Raw genomic sequence first — 21685 nt, 5'->3', positions numbered from 1 at the left:
TGATTCGCTTCCTTTATGCTCGTTTATGAACCGGCCGGGCACCTCAATCTGCCAGATGTTCGACAAGAATTTAGGGACTGATTCCGTCTCTATTGAATGAATAATGTTATCCAGAAACAAAACGGTAACATGCTCTGATTTAGATATTACAGTGTAGCCAGTTAAAATGCATAGAGGAGAAACATGCTGCTGTTCTATTTCTCTTCTGATCAAGCCTCTCTGTGTCTCAGGTCTATTGTCGGAGAAATGGGAATAATAATAGTACTGACCTCATGAAGCTACTGTCAAAATTAGTTTATATGTATACGTATATATGCACACATACACATATATATGTATATATATAATGTGCTTAGAATAGTACTTGACCCATGGAAAGTACTATTTGCATATTTGCTTTGTCAATACAAAACCACAAAAAGCAGAGGTGATGCAAGTTACTGAAGAAAATAGCTCTAGGATCTGTCATACGATTAGATTGTTTGTAATGTTTCCCAAGGTGGGGTTTGGGAACCAGTGGTGTATATGACGTTATTTAGGTGGCATAAAAACATTTTTATTGCTTTCATTTTAATATTTATATAATGACTTTTAATATAGAGAGAGCTATTACATTGATTCACGTTTCACGAATGTTTTAACAGTATATTTCGATACTGAGTTTAAAGATGAATATTAAGCAAACAATAGCACTGGTGGAATGCAATATGGGAAAGCCTGCAAATTCCTGGTCTTTGAGGCTAAGAGGCGGGGCTCGCTCTCAAATACCATCTTTTCTGCAAATAAGAGTGTTTCCCATTTACAACTGTGTCACCTCTTCCCACTGTCAGCACTAGTTAAAGAGATATGGCAATGGCCTCTGGCAGGTGGTCATACTCTGACACCCAGGCTGGACCGAGACCTGACTACGGTCACAGCTCCAAGTTCATGGCACCAAGAATCTGATTGTTAGGAGGATCTCTTGAGAGACTCCTGGGCATGGAGAGATGGAATCTGAAACAGTTCTAAGCCCAGTTCAAGACCTGATCCTTTCTTTATTGTCTTGTGGTTTCCTTTTCTTCTTGGCCTGGTGTCCATAGAATATCCCACCCCTTCCCCTCCTTCCTTGGGACTTTCTACAATGATCACATCTTAGAACCAGCAGGATATCACTCGGTTCAAAGCCTTCTTACAAATGAAGGAAGCAAAACCTAAAGAGCTCCATCTTTCCATCCATGTGCCCCTACCCCACCCCCATCCCTGGGAACAACCTTCCTATATGGCCCCAGGGTCCACAGTTAAAGCTCTAACGTGTGTCACCAACCACGATAACAGTGGTGTCCACTTCCAAGTGCAGAGGGTTGGCCAGTCGTGCTAGGCCCTCTGCATACCGGCGCTAGTTCTTTAATCCTCACAACAAACCCCAGAGGTGGGTGATAGCTTAAAGGAGACATTCAGAGACGGTAAGAAACGTGACCCAGGTCACTGAGCAATAGGAAGTGAGCTGGGAGCCTCAGTCAAGTTCAACCAACTCCAAAGCTCATGCTCCCGCCCCCGCAAAGCAACTCCTAGGCTGTCAGCCACAGGGTGAAATGGAGGTACCGGAGGGTGGCTTTAACCACTGGCAAGGGTGGCGTGAGTACAGGGGATGAGAATCTCCGCGCTAGGGGCCTGGTGTGGAAATAAGCGCCTCTCCCCATCTCCTCCCAGCTTCCCACCTTCCCACCAGTCAGCCTGTGCAAAACCCCACCACCCTGGCCTGGCTCTCAAGTACTCTCCTCCAGAAGATTAACAGGATGCCAAAGCTCCCCATTGCTCTGCTAGCATAAATTGCAAGAAAAACATTTAGAATATTGATTAAGTGCTTCATGCTAGAAGATTTCAATTTACCTCCTGTATTTCCAGGATTAGCTGACAAATGGGGTCAGCCTGCTGGCACAAATGATTTACAAAAACACCCACGGGCAGCTTTCCTTTTTAAACTCAACACTTAAAATTTTCACTTGGTCACAGCCAGTGGAGTCCTGGGTATTCCGCAGGTTTGGATAATCACCTTCTTGCCACATGGAGACTTGTGGGGTTTGGCCCCGGGAAGAGCTTCAAAATCATTTCCAGTCTGGTCTGGCCCTATCCAGTACAGATGGACTCTGTTTAGGTCTGATGAGGTACCGGGGCAGTGAGGGGGTAACACATGCTGTTCCTCCAGGATGGAAGGTCTTGTTTCAGACAGAGATTTTTGCAGTATTCTAATATTCAGTGTTCTAATTCAATATTCAAATATTCTTCATATGTAGGAGTTAAACAGGTTATAAGCAGGTGTTAAGGAGCCAAAGTGCCTCTGCCCCCTGCCCCTGCTACCAACCTGTAAATGTTGTGCTACAACATACAAGTGCCCAGTGCATTTCTATAAGCTTCAGACTGTACTTGGCCAAGAGAGGGACTGTACTGAGGCTTTCCTGGGAGGCCAGGGAGGTACAGATCTAGACTGAAATCCACTGAATCCAGGTTCTCTGCTCCAGGAAAGATGCCCACCTCAAGGCGTGTGCCCCCATGGCCCACAGACGGCCAGCACTGTTCCTCTTAGGGCTAGCACAGTCTGACTGCCAAAGTAGGTGACATGATTGCTAAGGGAGGTAAAGGGACAGGGAGCCTTTGCATTGCTAACTTTAGCAGTAAGCATTCTTGCAAAAGCTATTCATTTGGACCCTGCTCACATCTTTTTTTTTTTTTTTTTTTTTTTTTTTTTTTTGTGGTACGCGGGCCTCTCACTGTTGTGGCCTCTCCCATTGCGGAGCACAGGCTCCGGACGCGCAGGCTCAGCGGCCATGGCTCACGGGCCCAGCCGCTCTGCGACATGTGGGATCCTCCCGGACTAGGGCACAAACCCGCGTCCCCTGCATCGGCAGGCGGACTCTCAACCACTGCGCCACCAGGGAAGCCCCACATCTATTTTATGACTGAGAAAGCTGCTTTGTGAATTCCTCTTTCTATAGAACGCTGCTTAAAAGTCCCATTAAGATGAGGGGAGGAGACTTAAACTTGAGATCCACAATTGCTGTACCTCCATGTCTCACTCATAGATATGTTTTATTTGGTTCACAAAAAAAATGACTTTGGGGCTTCCCTGGTGGTGCAGTGGTTGAGAGGCCGCCTGCCGATGCAGGGGACACGGGTTCGTGCCCCGGTCCGGGAAGATCCCACATGCCGCGGAGTGGCTGGGCCCATGAGCCATGGCTGCTGAGCCTGCGCCCGGAGCCTGTGCTCCACAACGGGAGAGGCCACAACAGTGAGAGGCCCGCATACTGCAAAAAACAAACAAACAAACAAACAAAAAAACCCTGACTTTGGATGTGGCTCGCGCTGTTCCCTGGAGACCCCAGTAAGTGCTCACAGCTACCTACACCCTTCTGCCAGCCCTGCTCTGAGTGTGCACCCCCGCCCATCAGACTTCCTCCTCTCGGTCACACGTCACGTCTCTTCCTGAGGAAAAGCACAGAAACAGTGAAAACTTCTCAGGCGTCCTCAACCTTAGTCCCAAGGCTGTATTCCCCAAGTTTCTACAACCCTATTTGACCATGGAAATCAAGGGCCTAAAGTCCACTTTAAGAGGTCTTCACTTTAAGCCACCAGAGTTAAGTGATGTATAATAATGCAAAGTAGAGATTTTTCCAACACCTACACTTCCCAGATTTACTTTAAATAAGTGACAAGTACAGTCCATTTAATTTAAATATCCTGAGCTTTCTCCAGCTACCAGACCACTCAAGTGCACAGAAGATGAAATAATTGGTAGGATTCTTAATGTTTCTTTGTCTTGTGACCACTTTGTGCAAGTCAAAGGGATATGCCAGCAACAGCACAGCCTGCGTCATGCTTGTTACTAATATGCCTGCTTGGCTGGTTACCCCAAACCTGGTATTTTATCATCTCAGGGGGTTAGCTCTTGGACTTTTCTATGACATTTTATACTAATCAACCAACTTTCCTTTTTTTAAAGCTGAGCCTTTCACAGGAACTGCAGATGAGTCCTATATACACCACACGCAAGGCCACTCATTTTCCCCAAACAGAATTGTGTTTGGTTTGTTGATAATTACACTTTGAAGCCGATTTTTGAAAATGTTTATTCTTATTTCTTCCCTTCCAAGGGGAAATCTATCTCAAATGTTAAGACAGAAACCCAAGTCCCTCAGAGTTTTCTCATATTATTGTATATTTAAACATATTACAAGAGGGTGCTTCTCGAGGGTAGTGAACTTTAGAGCTGCCAAAGGTAGTTGACTTGCTCCAAATCTGTTACCAATGGATCCCAAGCTGGTTTAACTCAGTTCTATTCTGAGTAATGACACATATGGCTGGGACAAACGCCACTCTAAGATATTTCTAGGACCCCCTGGTAAACAGTAATTTATCTGAAGATAGCCAGGCAGGCCAAGGAAGGACAGATGGGGAGAATAAGTCTCCTGGGAGCCCTACATTGAAGCAAGAGTCCTAAATCAATGCCAGGGACAACGTTCTCATAGGCTAAGTCCACTCTCATCACTCACCCCAATCCTCTGGCTTCCAATGATTCTTTCAACCATTCTTAATATAGGTCATTCTAAAGAGATAATCAAGCTGCAACAAGTTTTAGTGGCAAACTTTCAGTCTTTCCCCTATACCCTGTCTGCTGGGATTTCAGCATGAAGCATCCCAGCCTACAAGCTTTCTGTTTTTCCCATCATTCGAAGCACCCCCGTCAGGAAGCACTGGGACATATGGGTCTCTCAAATCCAGCTTCTCCCTTCCTCTTTTACTATTATTCCCCGCCCCCAGATGTATTGAGGTATAATTGACAAATAAAAATTGTATTTACTTAAGGTATACAACTTGATGTTTTTGTTTTGTTTTGTTTTGTTTGCGGTACACGGGCCTCTCACCACTGTGGCCTCTCCCGTTGCGGAGCACAGGCTCCAGACGCGCAGGCTCAGCGGCCATGGCTCATGGGCCCAGCTGCTCCGCACCATGTGGGATCTTCCCAGACCGGGGCATGAACCCGTGTCCCCTGCATCGGCAGGCGGACTCTCAACCACTGCGCCACCAGGGAAGCCCTAACTTGATGTTTTGATATATGTATACATTGTGACAGGTTTACCGCAATCAAGCTAATTAACATATTCATCACCTCACATAGTTACCATTTTAGGGGGTGGGGTAAGAACAACTAGGATGTACTCTCTTGGCGAATTTCAAGTATATAATATGGTACTGCTAACTATAGTCACCGTGCTATATGTATCCAGATCTTGTTCAACTTGCATGTCTGAAAGTTTGTACCCTATAACATCTCCCCATTTCCCCACCCCCAGCCCCTGGTAACCACCATTCTAGTCTCTGCTTTAAAAAGTTCAACTTTTTTAGAATCCACATATAAATAAGATCACAAACCTGGAGGACATTATACAAAGTGAAATAAGCCAGACACAGAAAGACAAATACTGCATGACCTCCTTTACTATTCTTTTACTTCTTTCTCTCTGTCCAGTCCTAATTCAAAGGAAAAGCCCACGTTGTCCAAGGTCATGGAACAAGGCAAAAAGTACACTGGCCTCAGAGTCAGAAATCCTAGCCCCACTACAGAATTACTGTGTGATCTCAGTTATGTTCCTAGCCTGTCCCTACCTCATTTGCCTCATCTGTAAGAGAGAAGGATGTTTATCATACTTGACTCGTGGGCTGTTGTGAGGACTAAAGGGCACATTGCATGCGAAATGTTTTGCAAAATGAAACACACCATATACCTGTTAGTGCAACTCACACCAATGTTCCCTAGTGTAACACCCCAAGCAAGGCACAACACCACCATCCATCTCTTGCAAAGGGCCAAATGGCCAACTGACTTGGGATTAAGCATCACATGTGACATTCTGGAGCATTCACTCTGCCCCAAGCACTGAAACATACCCCCATTTAATCCTCTTAATCTAGCAGCAAGGCAGTCATAACATTTTGTAGATGAGGAAGTGGAGGCTTGGAGAGGTCATGATGCTGGTAAGGGCAAGAGCCTGGGTCTGCACACAGGCTTCGCTGTAAAACCCAAGCCCTCACCCCCTGCCTCATGTGTGCAAAAATGAGCTCAGACAGGTAGTCATCTTAGGAGGTAAGGTGAGGTTTTGTGGAACCCTTAAGAGCTCCCTAGAAGTAAAATGCTGTTTAGCTCCAAGATGATACTAACAGATGGAGAGATATACCATGTTCTTGGATTGGAAGAATCAATATTGTGAAAATGACTATACTACCCAAAGCAATCTACAGATTCAATGCAATCCCTATCAAATTACCAATGGCACTTTTTACAGAACTAGAACAAAAAAATCTTAAAATTTGTATGGAGACACAAAGGCCCATAGCCAAAGCAGTCTTGAGGGAAAAAAACGGAGGTAGAAGAATCAGACTCCCTGACTTCAGACTATACTACAAATCTACAGTAATCAAGACAATACGGTTCTGGCACAAAAACAGAAATATTGATCAATGCAACAGGATAGAAAGCCCAGAGATAAACCCACGCACCTATGGTCAACTAATCTATGACAAAGGAGGAAAGGATATACAACGGAGAAAAGACAGTCTCTTCAATAAGTGGTGCTGGGAAAACTGGACAGCTACATGTACAAGAATGAAATTAGAACACTCCCTATCACCATATACAAAAATCAACTCAAAATGGATTAGAGACCTAAATGTAAGACCAGACACTATAAAACTCTTAGAGGAAAACATAGGAAGGACACTCTTTGACATAACTCACAGCAAGATCTTCTTTGATCCACCTCCTAGAGTAATGGAAATAAAAACAAAAATAAACAAATGGGACCTAATGAAACTTAAAAGCTTTTGCACAGCAAAGGAAACTACAAACAAGACGAAAAGACAACCCTCAGAATGGGAGAAAATATTTGCAAAGGATTAATCTCCAAAATATATAAATAGCTCATGCAGCTCAATATTAAAAAAACAAATAACCCAATCAAAAAATGGGCAGAAATCCTAAACAGACATTTCTCCAAAGAAGATATACAGACTGCCAAGAAGCACATGAAAAGCTGCTCAACATCACTAATTGTTAGAGAAATGCAAATCAGGACTACAATGAGGTATTACCTCACGCCAGTTAGAATGGGCATCAGCACTGTTGGTGGGAATGTAAATTGATACAGCCACAATGGAGAACAGTATGGAGGTTCCTTAAAAAACTAAAAATAGAACTACCATATGACCCAGCAATCCCACTACTGGGCATATATCCAGAGAAGACCATAATTCAAAAAGACACATGTACCCCAATGTTCATTGCAGCACTATTTACAATAGCCAGGTCATGGAAGCAACCTAAATGCCCATCCACAGACGAATGGATAAAGAAGATGTGGTACATACATACAATGGAATATTACTCAGCCATAAAAAGGAGCGAAATTGGGTCATTTGTAGATACGTGGATGAATCTAGAGACTGTCACACAGAGTGAAGTAAGTCAGAAAGAGAAAAACATATATCACATATTAACGCATATATTTGGAACCTAGAAATATGGTAGAGATGAACCGGTTTGCAGGGCAGAAATTGATACCCAGATGTAGAGAACAAACGTTTGGACACCAAGGGGGGAAAGCAGCAGTGGGTGGGGGTGGGGGTGTGATGAATTGGGAAATTGGGATTGACATGTATCCAGTGATGTGTATAAAGTGGATGACTAATAAGATCTTGCTGTATAAAAAAATAAATAAAATTAAATTAAAAAATTAAAAAAAAATGGGCAGAAGAACTGAATACACATTTTTCCAAAGAAGAAATGCAGATGGCCAACAGGCACATGACAAGATGCCAACATCACTAATCATCAAGGAAACGCAAATCAAACCCACAATGAGATATCATCTCACACCTGTCAGAATGTCTATCGTCAACAAGAACACAGATACCAAATGTTTTTGAGGATGTGGAGGAAAGGGAATTCTTGTACACTGTTGGTGGGAATGTAGATTGGTGCAGCCACTGTGGAAAACATTATGGAGGTTTCTCAAAAAAAATGAAAAACAGAACTATCACATGAGTCTGCAATTCCACTCCTGGGTATATATATGAGAAAAACAAAGACACTAATTTCAAAAGATACATGCACCCCAATGTTCATAGCAGCATTATTTACAATTGCCAAGATGTGGAAACAACCTACGTGTCCATCAACAGATGAATGGATAAAGAAGATGTATATATATGTACAATGGAATACTACTCAGCCATAAAATAGAATGAAATTTTTCCATTTGCAGCAACATGGATGGCCTTGGAGGGCATTATGCTAAGTGAAATAAGTCAGACAGAGAAAGAAAAATACTGTATGATATCACTTACATGTGTTCTCTACGAAGTACAGCAAACTAGTGAACATAACAAAAAAGAAACAGACTCACAGATATGGAGAACAAGCAAGTGGTTACCAATGGGGAGAAAGAAGGGGGGAGGAGCAGTACAGGGATGGGGGAGGGGCAGGCGCAAACTACTGGGTGTAAGATGGTCTCAAGGATGTATTGTACAACACAGAGAATATAGTTAATATTTTGTAATAACTGTAAATGGAAAGTAACCTTTAAAAATTATATGCAAAATTTTTTTGAATTTAAAAATTAAAAAGAAAAAGCCAAGAGCTCCTTCCTTTTCTATATGTTGCTGCTTTGTACAGAACACTGAAAAAGCATAATAAATAAATATAGCTAACTCAACTCCACCACCCTGAAAACAGAAAGCTTAAGGATTCATCTGCCCAGCCCCCTCATTTTATAGGTGAAGACACCAAGGCCAATACAAGTACCTTGACCAAAGCCCCAGCCCTCGGCAATGGCAGAGTCAGTTCCGGAGCCCATCCTTCTCTCCACTCTAGAGAACATCACGGTGTCCATCTCTCATGGTTAAAATGCACTTTGGAGACTCAAACCTGAGCAGCATTCTATCATTCTCCCTCCATCTCTAAATGCATTTCAGAAAATGAATGTGTTCCCCTCAGAAGTAAGCACCGACAGGAAGTTCAGGCCCCTGCTCTTACCTGTAAATTTGCACAAGGTGGTAAAACGTGAGTGGGGATTTCATTCTCAGAGCCTGCTGGCCCCAGGGGCTTGTTCTTGACCCGGAAGGCTGTGGTGGTGGTGGCAGTGGTGGTCTGAACTGGGAGGGCTGGCTGCCACACGGTCACGTCTGAGCCATTGCCAAAGGCTTGAATTGCATTTCCTGCAGTGAAACGGGAGGAAATCCAATTTTAAAGTCAAGCAGCAAATGTAACAGACAGTCTACATGAAGGCAGAGAGGCACACTAGAAACTCTGATGAGAGCACTGGACTTCGGTGAACAAAACCCATCCATCCATCCACCCTCCACACGCTGAAAGCCAGCCATGGGTCAGGTGCTCAAAAATTAATTCATTCATTAAACCCTGAGCTGGACACGTAGCTATGCTCTAAGTGCAACAAATATGTATTGTGTCCCTATTCACGTATCAGGTGTGGAGCAAGATCCTTAACCTGAAACACCCATCAGTCGAGCCTTTTGAAAGCCAGACTCAGACCTGTTATCTGGGATCAAAGTCACTGTTCCATCTTCCAAGAAAATGCTTGGGTCAAAATTCTATACTAAAAGCAAACTATTTCGTGTTTTTTGTTTGTTTGTTGTATTTTCTTTTTATTTAATTTATTCTTTTATACAGCAGGCTCTTATTAGTCACCCATTTTATACACATCAGTGTATACATGTCAATCCCAATCTCCCAATTCATCACACCCCCACCCCCACCCCAGCTGCTTTCACCCCTGGTGTCCATACGTTTTTTCCTCTACTTCTGTGTCTCAATTTCTGCTCTGCAAACCAGTTCATCTGTACCATTTTCTAGGTTCCACATATATGTGTTAATATACCATATTTGTTTTTCTCTTTCTGACTTACTTCATTCTGTATGACAGTCTATAGATGCACCCATGTCTCTACAAATGACCCAATTTCGTTCCTTTTTATGGCTGAGTAATATTCCATTGTATATATGTACCACATCTTCTTTATCCATTCCTCTGTCGATGGGCATTAGGTTGCTTCCATGACCTGGCTATTGTAAATAGTGCTGCAATGAACATTGGGGTGCATGTATCTTTTTGAATCACGGTTTTCTCTGGGTATATGCCCAGTAGTGGGATTGCTGGGTCATATGGTAATTCAATTTTTAGTTTTTTAAGGAAACTCCATACTGTTCTCCATTGTGGCTGTATCAATTTACATTCCCACCAACAGTGCAAGAGGGTTCCCTTTTCTCCACACCCTCTCCAGGATTTGTTGTTTGTAGATTTTCTGATGATACCCATTCTAACTTGTGTGAGCTGATTGCTCATTGTAGTTTTGATTTGCATTTCTCTAACAATTAGTGATGTTGAGCATCCTTTCATGTGTTTGTTGGCAATCTGTATATCTTCTTTGGAGAAATGGCTATTTAGGACTTCTGCCCATTTTTGGATTGGGTTGTTTGTTTTTTTAATATTGAGCTACATAAGCTGTTTATATATTTTGGAGATTAATCCTTTGTCCGTTGATTCCTTTGCAAATATTTTCCCCCATTCTGAGGGTTGTCCTTTTGTCTTCTTTATGGTTTCCTTTGCTGCGCAAAAGCTTTTAAGCTTTATTAGGTCCCATTTGTTTATTTTTGTTTTTATTTCCATTACTCTAGGAGGTGGATCAAAAAAGATCTTGCTGTGATTTATGTCAAAGAGTATTCTTCCTATGTTTCCTCTAAGTGTTTTATAGTTTCTGGTCTTACATTTAGGTCTCGAATCCATTTTGAGTTGATTTTTGTGTATGGTGTTAGGGAGTGTTCTAATTTCATTCTTTTACATGTAGCTATCCAGTTTTCCCAGCAGCACTTATTGAAGAGACTGCCTTTTCTCCATTGTATATCCTTGCCTCCCTTGTCATAGATTAGTTGACCATAGGTGCGTGGGTTTATCTCTGGGCTTTCTATCCTGTTGCATTGATCTATATTTCTGTTTTTGTGCCAGCATCATATTGTCTTGATTACTGTAGATTTGTAGTATAGTCTGAAGTCAGGGAGTCTGATTCCTCCAGCTCCATTTTTTCCCTCAAGACTGCTTTGGCTATTCGGGGTCTTTTGTGTCTCCATACAAATTTTAAGATTTTTTTCTAGTTCTGTAAAAAATGCCATTGGTAATTTGATAGGGATTGCATTGAATCTGTAATTGCTTTGGGTAGTATAGTCATTTTCACAATATTGATTCTTCCAATCCAAGAACATAGTATATTCCTCCATCTGTTGGTATCATCTTTAATTTCTTTCATCAGCGTCTTATAGTTTTCTGCATACAGGTCTTTTATCTCCCTAGGTAGGTTTATTCCTAGGTATTTTATTCTTTTGTTGCAATGGTAAATGGGAGTGTTTCCTTAATTTCTCTTTCAGATTTTTCATCATTAGTGTATAGGAATGCAAAAGCTTTCTGTGCATTAATTTTGTATCCTGCAACTTTACCAAATTCTTTGATTAGCTCTAGTAGTTTTCTGGTGGCACCTTTAGGATTCTCTATGTATAGTATCATGTCATCTGCAAACAGTGACAGTTTTCCTTCTTTTTTTCCAATTTGTATTCCTTTTATTTCTTTTTCTTGTCTGATTGCGGTGGCTAGGACTTCCAAAACTATGTTGAATAACAGTGGCAAGAGTGGACATCCTTGTCTTGTTCCTGATCTTCGAGGAAATGCTTTCTGTTTTTCACCATTGAGAATGATGTTTGCTGTGGGTTTGTCATATATGGCCTTTATTATGTTGAGGTAGCTTCTCTCTATGCCCTCTTTCTGGAGAGTTTTTATCATAAATGGGTGTTGAATTTTGTCAAAAGCTTTTTCTGCATCTATTGAGATGATCATATGGTTTTTCTCCTTCAATTTGTTAATATGGTGTATCACACTGATTGTTTTGCCTATATTGAAGAATCCTTGCATTCCTGGAGTAAACCCCACTTGATCATGGTATATAATCCTTTTAATGTGCTGTTGGATTCTGTTTGCTAGTATGTTGTTGAGGATTTTTGCATCTATGTTCATCAGTGATATTGGCCTGTAGTTTTCTTTCTTTGTGACATCTTTGTCTGGTTTTGGTATCAGGGTGATGGTGGCCTCGTAGAAGGAGTTTGGGAGTGCTCCTCCCTCTGCTATATTTTGGAAGAGTTTGAGAAGGATGGGTGTTAGCTCTTCTCTAAATGTTTGATAGAATTCGCCTGTGAAGCCATCTGGTCCTGCACTTTTGTTTGTTGGAAGATTTTTAATCACAGTTTCAATTTCAGTGCTTGTGATTGGTTTGTTCATATTTTCTATTTCTTCCTGGTTCAGTCTGGGAAGTTTATACCTTCCTAAGAATTTGTCCATTTCTTCCAAGTTGTCCATTTTATTGGCATAGAGTTGCTTCTGCGGTGTCTGTTGTAACTTCTCCTTTTTCATTTCTAATTTTATTGATTTGAGTCCTCTCCCTCTTTTTCTTGATGAGTTTGGCTAATGGTTTATCAATTTTGTTTATCTTCTCAAAGAAGCAGCTTTTAGTTTTATTGATCTTTGCTATTGTTTTCTTTGTTTCTATTTCATTTATTTCTGCTCTGATCTTGATGATTTCCTTCCTTCTGCTAAGTTTGGGTTTTGTTTGTTCATCTTTCTCTAGTTCTGCTAGGTGTAACATTAGATTGTTTATTTGAGATTTTTCTTGTTTCTTGAGGTAGGCTTGAATAGCTATAAACTTCCCTCTTAGAACTGCTTTTGCTGCATCCCATAGGTTTTGGATCATCGTGTTTTCATTACCATTTGTCTCCAGGTATTTTTTGATTTCCTCTTTGATTTCTTCAGTGATCACTTGGTTATTTAGTAACGTATTGTTTAGCCTCCACGTGTTTGTGTTTTTTACATTTTTTTCCCAGTAATTGATTTCTAATCTCATAGCGTTGTGGTCAGAAAAGGTGCTTGATATGATTTCAATTTTCTTAAATTTACCGAGGCTTGATTTGTGACCCAAGATGTGATCTATCCTGCAGAATGTGCCATGTGCACTGGAGAAGAAAGTATAATCTGCTATTTCTCGATGGAGTCTCCTATAAATATCAATTAAATCTATCTGGTCTATTGTGTTATTTAAAGCTTGTGTTTCCTTATTTATTTTCATTTTGGATGATCTGTCCATTGGTGTAAGTGAGGTATTGAAGCCCCCCACTATTACTGTGTTACTGTCCATTTCCTCTTTTAGAGCTGTTAGCAGTTGCCTTATGTATTGTGGTGCTCCTATGTTGGGTGCATGTATATTTATAATTGTTATATCTTCTTCTTGGATTGATCCCTTGATCATTAAGCAGTGTCCTTCCTTGCCTCTTGTAACATTCTTTATTTTAAGGTCTATTTTATCTGATATGAGTATTGCTACTCCAGCTTTCTTTTGATTTCCATTTGCATGGAATATCTTTTTCCATCCCCTCACTTTCAGTCTGTATGTGTCCCTAGGTCTGAAGTGGGTCTCTTGTAGACAGCATATATGTGGGTCTTGTTTTTGTATCCATTCAGCAAGCCTGTGTCTTGTGATTGCAGCATTTAATCCATTCACGGTTAAGGTAATTATTGATATGTATGTTCCTATTACCATTTTCTTAATTGTTTTGGGTTTGTTTTTGTAGGTCCTTTTCTTCTCTTGTGTTTCCCACTTAGAGAAGTTCCTTTAGCATTTGTTGTAGAGCTGGTTTGGTGGTGCTGAATTCTCTTAGCTTTTCTGTAAAGCTTTTGATTTCTCTGTCGAATCTGAGTGAGATCCTTGCTGGGTAATTTGGTTGTAGGGTCTTCCCCTTCATCACTTTAAGTGTATCATGCCACTCCCTTCTGGCTTGCAGAGTTTCTGCTGAGAAATCAGCCGTTAACCTTATGGGAGTTCCCTTGTATATTATTTGTCGTTTTTCCCTTGATGCTTTCAATAATTTTTCTGTCTTTAATTTTTGCCAGTTTGATTACTATGTGTCTTGGTGTGTTTCTCCTTGGGTTTATCCTGTATGGGGGACTCTCTGTGCTTCCTGGACTTGGGTGGCTATTTCCTTTTCCATGTTAGGGAAGTTTTCGACTATAATCTCTTCAAATATTTTCTCGGGTCCTTTCTCTCTCTCTTCTCCTACTGGGACCCCTATAACGCGAATGTTGTTGTGTTTAAGATTGTCCCAGAGGTCTCTTATGCTGTCTTCATTTCTTTTCATTCTTTTTTCTTTATTCTGTTCAGTGGCAGTGAAGCCCACCATTCTGTCTTCCAGGTCACTTATCCGTTCTTCTTCCTCAGTTATTCTGCTATTGATTCCTTCTAGTGTATTTTTCATTTCAGTTCTTGTATTGTTCATCTCTGTTTCTTTGTTCTTTAATTCTTCTAGATCTTTGTTAAACATTTCTTGCATCTTCTCGATCTTTGCTTCCATTTTTTTTTTCCGAGGTCCTGGGTCATCTTTACTATCATTGTTCTGAATTCTCTTTCTGGAAGATTGCCTATCTCCATTTCATTTAGTTGTTTTTCTGGGTTTTATCTTGTTCCTTCATCTGGTACATAGCCCTTTGTCTTTTCATCTCATCTTTCTGTGAATGTGGTTTTTGTTCCACAGGCTGCAGGACTGTAGTTCTTCTTGCCTCTGCTTTTTGCCCTCTGGTGTATGAGGCTATCTAAGAGGCTTGTGGAAGTTTCTTGATGGGAGGGACTGGTGGTGGGTAGAGCTGGCTGTTGCTCTGGTGGGCAGAGCTCAGTAAAACTTTAATCCACTTGTCTGCTGATGGGTGGGGCTGGGTTCCCTCCCTGTTGGTTGCTTGGCCTGAGGCGACCCAAGATTGGAGCCTACCTGTGCTCTTTGGTGGGGCTAATGGTGGACTCTGGGAGGGCTCACGTGACGGAGTACTTCCCAGAACTTTTGCTGCCAGTGTCCTTGTCCTCACGGTGAGGCACAGCCACCCCCCACCTCTGCAGGAGACCCTCCAGCACTAGCAGGTAGGTCTGCTTCAGTCTCCTATGGGATCACTGTTCCTTCCCCTGGGTCCCAATGCACATACTACTTTGTGTGTGCCCTCCAAGAGTGGAGTCTCTGTTGCCCCCAGTCTTGTCAAAGTTCTGCAATCAAAGCCCACTAGCCTTCGAAGTCTGACTCTCTAGGAATTCCTCGTCCCGCTTCCAGACCCCCAGGGTTGGAAGCCTGATGTGGGGCTGAGAACCTTCACTCCAGTGGGTGGACTTCTGTGGTATAAGTGTTCTCCAGTTTCTGAGTCACCCACCCAGCAGTTATGGGGTTTGATTTTATTGTGATTGCTCCCCTCCTACCGTCTCATTGTGGCTTCTCCTTTGTCTTTGCATGTGGGGTATCTTTTCTGGTGAGTTCCAGTGTCGTCGTGCCGATGATTGTTCAGCAGTTAGTTGTGATTCCGGTGTTCTTGAAAGAGGGAGTCTATTTAGTGTTTTTTTTAGGTACCACATCCCTAATTATGATACTGGGGTAACTCAGTGGCATTCATAGAAATTTGGCAGCCAGTAAAATCAAACAGCAAAAAAGTGTGATTCGCTACCACAGAGCACCTACTATGAGCCCAGCATTGCTCAAGGTACAAACGCAACCAGTTTCTTTAAAAGAAAAATCTATCCCCAACCTCATCAATGATATATAGTGAAAGTTTAAGATTATTTTTTCCCTTTTTGCTCCCAGTCGTCCAAACAAAATCTACATAATTAGGAAGGAGCCCCCCTGTTAAATGAAAAGTTTAAAATGTAAAACTTTAAAATCCTATTACAATTTCATGGGATTAGATTGTTTTTATGACACAAGTAAATTGGTTGTGTGTTGTTCTCCTCCCTAAGATGAATAAAAACAGTTTTTAATCAGGTCTTCGGGGATTTGGCATGGATTTAGGAATTTTTTATTTCATATTCATTGTATAAGATATCAAACTCTTCCATTTGGGACCTGAATGTGTAAATTTTTAATATATGACTCTTAGCTGGCATTTTTCGATATACAAGACAGAATAATTTAAGCCTAGTCTTCCTCTTAGAAGGGACATTTTGTTCTAAAATTGTTGTCTTTTAAGTTCAGCAAATTGGAAGCTTGTTTTCTGAAACTACATTTTTTAGGCTGTAAGAAACCGCTTCAAATTAATATCTATGCTTCTAATGCTCCCATCCATGTTACATGGCTTAACGGGTGGGAGGATGGTAAAGAAAGAGGTACTCGGGGGACCAGTTTCCTTAAATGACCCAGGATAACAACAAGAAAACAGCAAAACCTTTTTTTTTCTTGTTAAGGCATGTAGATTCAGGAAACCCATGTCATTTGTTGAAACTGTCTGTGATTTCCAGCGTGTTTGCCTTGCCATTTGGGAAGACTGTTTGTCCACTTGCTCATTCATTCATTCGAGTGTCAGTGGAACATCTACTGAGTGCCAGTCACTGCTCTGTGCTGGGAATCGGCAGGGGACAACAATGACAGCAACGAGAGACACAAGTCCCTGTCCTCGTGGAGGTCACATTCTGGTTGGGGAGGCAAATAAGTAAAGTATATATAATACATTAGGCGGTGAGAAATGCTTGGAGGAAGATGACGCAGAGGTGGCGTTCAGGGAGCACCAGGATGGGAACGGGGAACTGGAGTTTTGATGGAGTGGCCCAGTAAGGCGAAGGTGGCACCTGAAAAAAGACTTGAGTGACAGTAAGTGATGTCTCATCTCTGCCCCCAGACCATTCTGCTCTCTTCCCTTCACCTCGGCCATGTACTTTGGCTTGAAAATAACTGTCTCCTCCCCAATTACCAGAAGTAAACAACAGGCTGGAATCATGCTCACGATAGGGGAATTGGAGGGTTTTGGTTAATTTGAAGGGAGCAGAACTGGGTTATTGTGTTTGGGTTGGAATCTACATATTCCAATTCCTTCTACTCTAGGGCCTGTTGCAAGAGACTGAATTTACAGCCCTGTGTCTTTGATAGGCTGTGCTCCATCTAATCAAAGTATACATGGAATGACTATGAAAACTTCTGGCTGGCTTTGGTCACTGGTGAAGACCAAACGCATTTATTTTTATTGAAAAGTCATTAGCAATAAGATACCATTATCCCCTTCACCAAAACATTATTAAGCAGGAACAACTTTAATTTCTCTATGAGGCAGTGGTTTTCCAGCCCAAGTGAGTATAATCTTTTTTCTCACACTGACCTCTATTGTCATTGCTTTATCTTCATTAAAACTTGGATTCTGCCAGAAAAGTGTGCAGGATGTGAAAAAGAGGATATGTGTGTGTGTGTGTGCGCGCGCGCTTACATATGTTTCTTTTTTTTTTAGTCAAGACCAAATAAAAGGCTTAAGGTGTAGTTCCACGGTGTGCCCAATGTCTTGGCAAATGTCTCCATACTTTAGACTAGTTTTATGGGTTTAAATTTCACTTAAGTGTCCAAAAGCTTATTTTAGTTTTAAGATGATCAAAGCATTTGGTTATAGCCAAGTACCTACTGAGCAAATCACTAAGGTTTGTCTTTTCAACAAAAGAAACAGTTGAGAAGGTTTTAGAAGTAACACTAAAAAGCTTTCCCATGTGCGTGCAGTAAATAGTTTGCTAATTCTTCAGAAATCACTCAGAGCACCATGGAGAAATTGTCACCTGAGGGCACAGTGCTCAGAGGGGTAGGTGAACCTTGGTCCACACTTCCCACTGGGAAGTCATACCTGGTCCCCGATGTGCAGGCACGTGTTCTTGTCCATCAGGCCCTTCAATATCAGGCCTGACACAGAAGGCCTCAGGGCACAGGGGGCTGCAGAGGAAGGAACTCGGGCTTTGGATCCAATCTCTGGCATGGCTGGTTTAGGTGAATACCAGCCATTTATTCAACTGTAAAATGGAGATAACACCTGCATCTCCTAGGTGCAGGTTACAGTCAGTGCGACAATGTATACGGTACAATTCTCACAGACTGAATTTGCACATAGAGCAGGCACCCGATAAATTAATGGTGGCTGCCACCGCAAAATGCGAGTAAGGTATTCAAGCATCTCAGCTGGATCATTGCCTAGAGCGTGCACATCTCAGTGGACAGAAGGGAGACCTGGCACAGTGCTTACAGAGTTCATCTGATGAGGCCCATCGCTCACACCCGTACATTTCTCTCTATCCCTCTCCCTTTGGGAAACATGCTTCCAAGTTGCCTAAAGGACCCTGCAATAATAACCAGTACTGTTCCCAAGCAGAGCCCACCACCACCCGCCCCCCATCCCCAGCTCAGCTCATCTCCGGAGATAACCGACCTCCTGAAGCTCCTGGCTGCCTCACCAGCCGATCTCACTCAAGAACCGTTGCTTCTCCTCTGAGCCAACCCTGAACATCCAGGGGGCTATTGATGTTAATATTCTAATTTTTCTCAGAGAGCCCTTGGAGGCCTACCCCCATCTAACTTGTCTGAGCTTCTCACATTGTATATTCTGACCAGGTTTTAAGAACTGCTGGAACTGACTTGGGGTTGGTTGCCAAGATCAAAATCTCATCTGTGGGTAGAAATGTTCTTTCCCACACAATGTACCCTCGGTTATTTCCATCTCTCACTCTCCTGGGCCTCTGGACTCGCCGTCTTAGCAGCACCTAGTTCATCACTTGCTCTGGCCCTGCTGCATTACGTAGTGAGGCCAAAAGGAGCTGGATGCACCGGCAGCGATCAGGAAAACAAGGGACACAGAGAGAGAGAGAGAGAGAGAGAGAGAGAGAGAGAGAGAGAGAAGGCAGACACAAGAAACACAAAGGGCCAGCTTGAACTTAGAGGGGAAAACATGTTTGTGTGTTTGTTGCCTGTTGTTTTTGAAACTCACTAAGACATGTGTTGTCCTTGAAGAAATTCAGAAATTTCAAGCACTCCTCCAGGTCATTTCCACTGTTGTTGCAGTCACACCAGGGGGCCACGCTGAGGCTACTGGAGTCTATGTAGTTGGGGGTCATGACTGTACCTAAAAGAGTAAAAAACAAGGCGTTTTATTCTTGTGTGATGGTATAAACTTTCCTAGAGCCTAAAAAGAAACAAATGTTCCTCTGACAGCAGATGCACCGTGGATAATTACAAACATTGTGTTTGCTGAGTGGAAAATTAGGTCAAGCAGTGCTTTTTCTTGGCAATTTATCTTGAGCACATAAAATAATTTACACATTTACTTAAAAAATTCTAACAGAACTCCTTGAGCTGCACTTAGGGTGTTTTTCGCTGCACAAATGGTATGGATGTCATGGAATACGGGAGAAGTAACTTAGAATGCATGAGCTGCCAAATCCCTTGCGTTTTCTTGAAAATGTCATTAATCTTCATAAATAGATAGAGCTGGTTTTACACACCTTAAAAAATCCTTTTAGGGCTTTGCCTCTACTTCCCTCGGAAGCAATAGGCTCCTTCAGAGTAACCCAGAGAAGCTCAGAAGCTATCCTTATGGGTTACCCCACATTCTGGATGTATACAAGGAGGCCTCTGCTCACTAGACTCTCAACTGATTTCATGTTCCAAGTTGTGATGGAATTGGAAATAAACAATGGAAACTCTCTAAGCCAACGGCTCCTAGAGTATTGTCTTAAGAGCCCTCAAAAGTCCTCAAAGAAATGCTTGGTGGTTGCTCTTGCCTACATCTTTCTGTGTATTCATTGTTCTTCTGATGAGTTCTGTACTGGCACAAATAAACAATGTGTTTATACTTAACACGACCCAAATGTCTTCTCCTGGGTGGCTCACACCAGGCAACGCCTACTCATGCCAAGAAGCCTTCTGTTTTTATACAGTTTGTGGAATTAAGAAGTAATAGGCAGTCCAGTGAGCCACAGGATATATTTGGTTCAGAAACAGAAAAAAAATTCTTTTTAAGCTCTTCTGGGTCAAGGGCATATCTTCTTTGCCCTACATTCCTTACTGACTTTAACTAAATAATGTCCCATTATACCTTGGGATGAAAACATCAACCCACGGCAGAGAGAAGCTTCTAACTTTGGGTGAGAAAGGAACGGGCACCCCAAACGCTGAGTGAAGAGGTTAGAGTATGTCTACTAAGCACCCGCTGTATGCCTGGCGCCAGAATGGATCCCTGACATTTGGAAGAAGTAGGAACAAGCTTTGTCCTGAGAGAAGTTAGAACCCAGTGACCAGAGTGGAGGGAAAGAGCTGGACCCAAGAGAGAAATAAATTTTGGTGCATAGAATGCATTGTCTCAACCAGTTATTCCCTTAAATAATGAGGATTTCATCATCCTTAGGCCAGAAACACCTGGCAGCCCTGAGGCTTGGCGCCGTATGGAGTGTTTCATGAGCGTGTGCACCTAGAAGGTACGGACTGAGGTGTAAATAGTGACTATATCCTGGAGTGGGGTTGTACATCTTTAACATTGTCTCCTTTGGGTTCTCTGTATTTTTTTTTTTTTAAAAAAACTCTTTACAGGGCTTCCCTGGTGGCACAGTGATTGAGAGTCCGCCTGCCGATGCAGGGGACACGGGTTCGTGCCCCGGTCCGGGAAGATCCCACATGCCACGGAGCGGCTGGGCCCGTGAGCCATGGCCGCTGAGTCTGCGCGTCCGGAGCCTGTGCTCCGCAACGGGAGAGGCCATAACAGTGAGAGGCCCGCGTACCGCAAAAAAAAAAAGAAACTCTTTACAATGAGCACTCCTTACTTAATTCAGTTATTTCTTAAACCTGTAATTCCACAGTTGATAAATAATCCTACTAGGGACTACTTTATTTAAGAAAAGGGGAGAGTGAATGCAAATTTGGAGGGCTGACTTAAGGGAGATAAGCTCATGGGACCCATCCATGAGAATGATCAATAGCTGGTGAATGGTATTACCCAAGACAGCACAGGTATCCTTGCAAAAAAACAGTTGGGATGAGCGTGCAGGTGCCTGCAATATCCCTGCATTAAGTACAGTCAGTGATTTTCCCAGTGGCTCTTACTGAAGACACTCTGGTGACAAAGAATTTGGTCTGTTCTGTCACTCTTGGTGGGACTTTCTTTCTGCCTGGTGACTTGTGTGACCCTGGCAGGTGCTCACACCCTGGCTGAGCCATCAGGCTTCTGACAACCGTGATTTCCCTCATCCTTCCCCAGCCTTCATTACGTGTTCCTTCTCAAATGACAATCGTGAGAGAGCCCTGCCAGCGAGGCTTCTGCAGCCCTGGCACCCAGAGCCCTTCCTTTCCTCCTGCTGCCCCCGCTTATCCTTGGGTACAGATCTGCCTCTTTCTGTCCCTCTTCCGACTTGCACTGGTGCCTTGTTTATTTGCACTGTTCCCCTGAAGGCCAAGAACCTGGTTCCTCTAACGCCTTAGGTCTTGAAAGACGGAAAACGCTATTTCTGCTATGTCTGTTTCTCAGGGGAAAAAATTAGGCGAAACACTCCCTACCCACCAGGAGCTGAATTACCCAGAATATTAATGGCGAACAGGACCCCCGGTATTCAAGGATTTTCTTTCCTAAGGGCCATTTCTGGAAAACAGCCTCTCTGACTTCCCCAGACTGAATGACTTCCAAGTTCCCTCTCCCCAAAGTTCCCGAATTCAATTAACTTGGTTTGACTTGCTCTTCTCTTCCATAACCACGCTTTCCCCCCTACTTTGTTCTGTGCCGTCAGTTCTCCAACT

General features: G+C 42.6%; 1 protein-coding gene across 2 annotated transcripts in view; it reads right to left on the bottom strand.

Moving 5' to 3' along the window:
- GFRA1 (GDNF family receptor alpha 1) overlaps nt 1–21685 on the bottom strand; it is a 220804-nt gene that overhangs the window by 17582 nt on the left and 181537 nt on the right. For both annotated transcript variants that reach the window (XM_060100185.1, XM_060100243.1), the window contains 2 exons: nt 18891–19025; nt 9065–9246 (listed from right to left, as the gene is read on the bottom strand). In XM_060100185.1, coding sequence (XP_059956168.1) covers nt 9065–9246; nt 18891–19025 — 317 coding nt within the window. The remainder of the gene's footprint in view (nt 1–9064; nt 9247–18890; nt 19026–21685) is intronic.

Source organism: Mesoplodon densirostris, chromosome 1, assembly GCF_025265405.1.
Source record: "Mesoplodon densirostris isolate mMesDen1 chromosome 1, mMesDen1 primary haplotype, whole genome shotgun sequence".
Lineage (NCBI taxonomy): Eukaryota > Metazoa > Chordata > Mammalia > Artiodactyla > Ziphiidae > Mesoplodon > Mesoplodon densirostris.
Note: the sequence above shows the minus strand (reverse complement) of the source record. Positions and strands in the feature narration are given on the sequence as shown.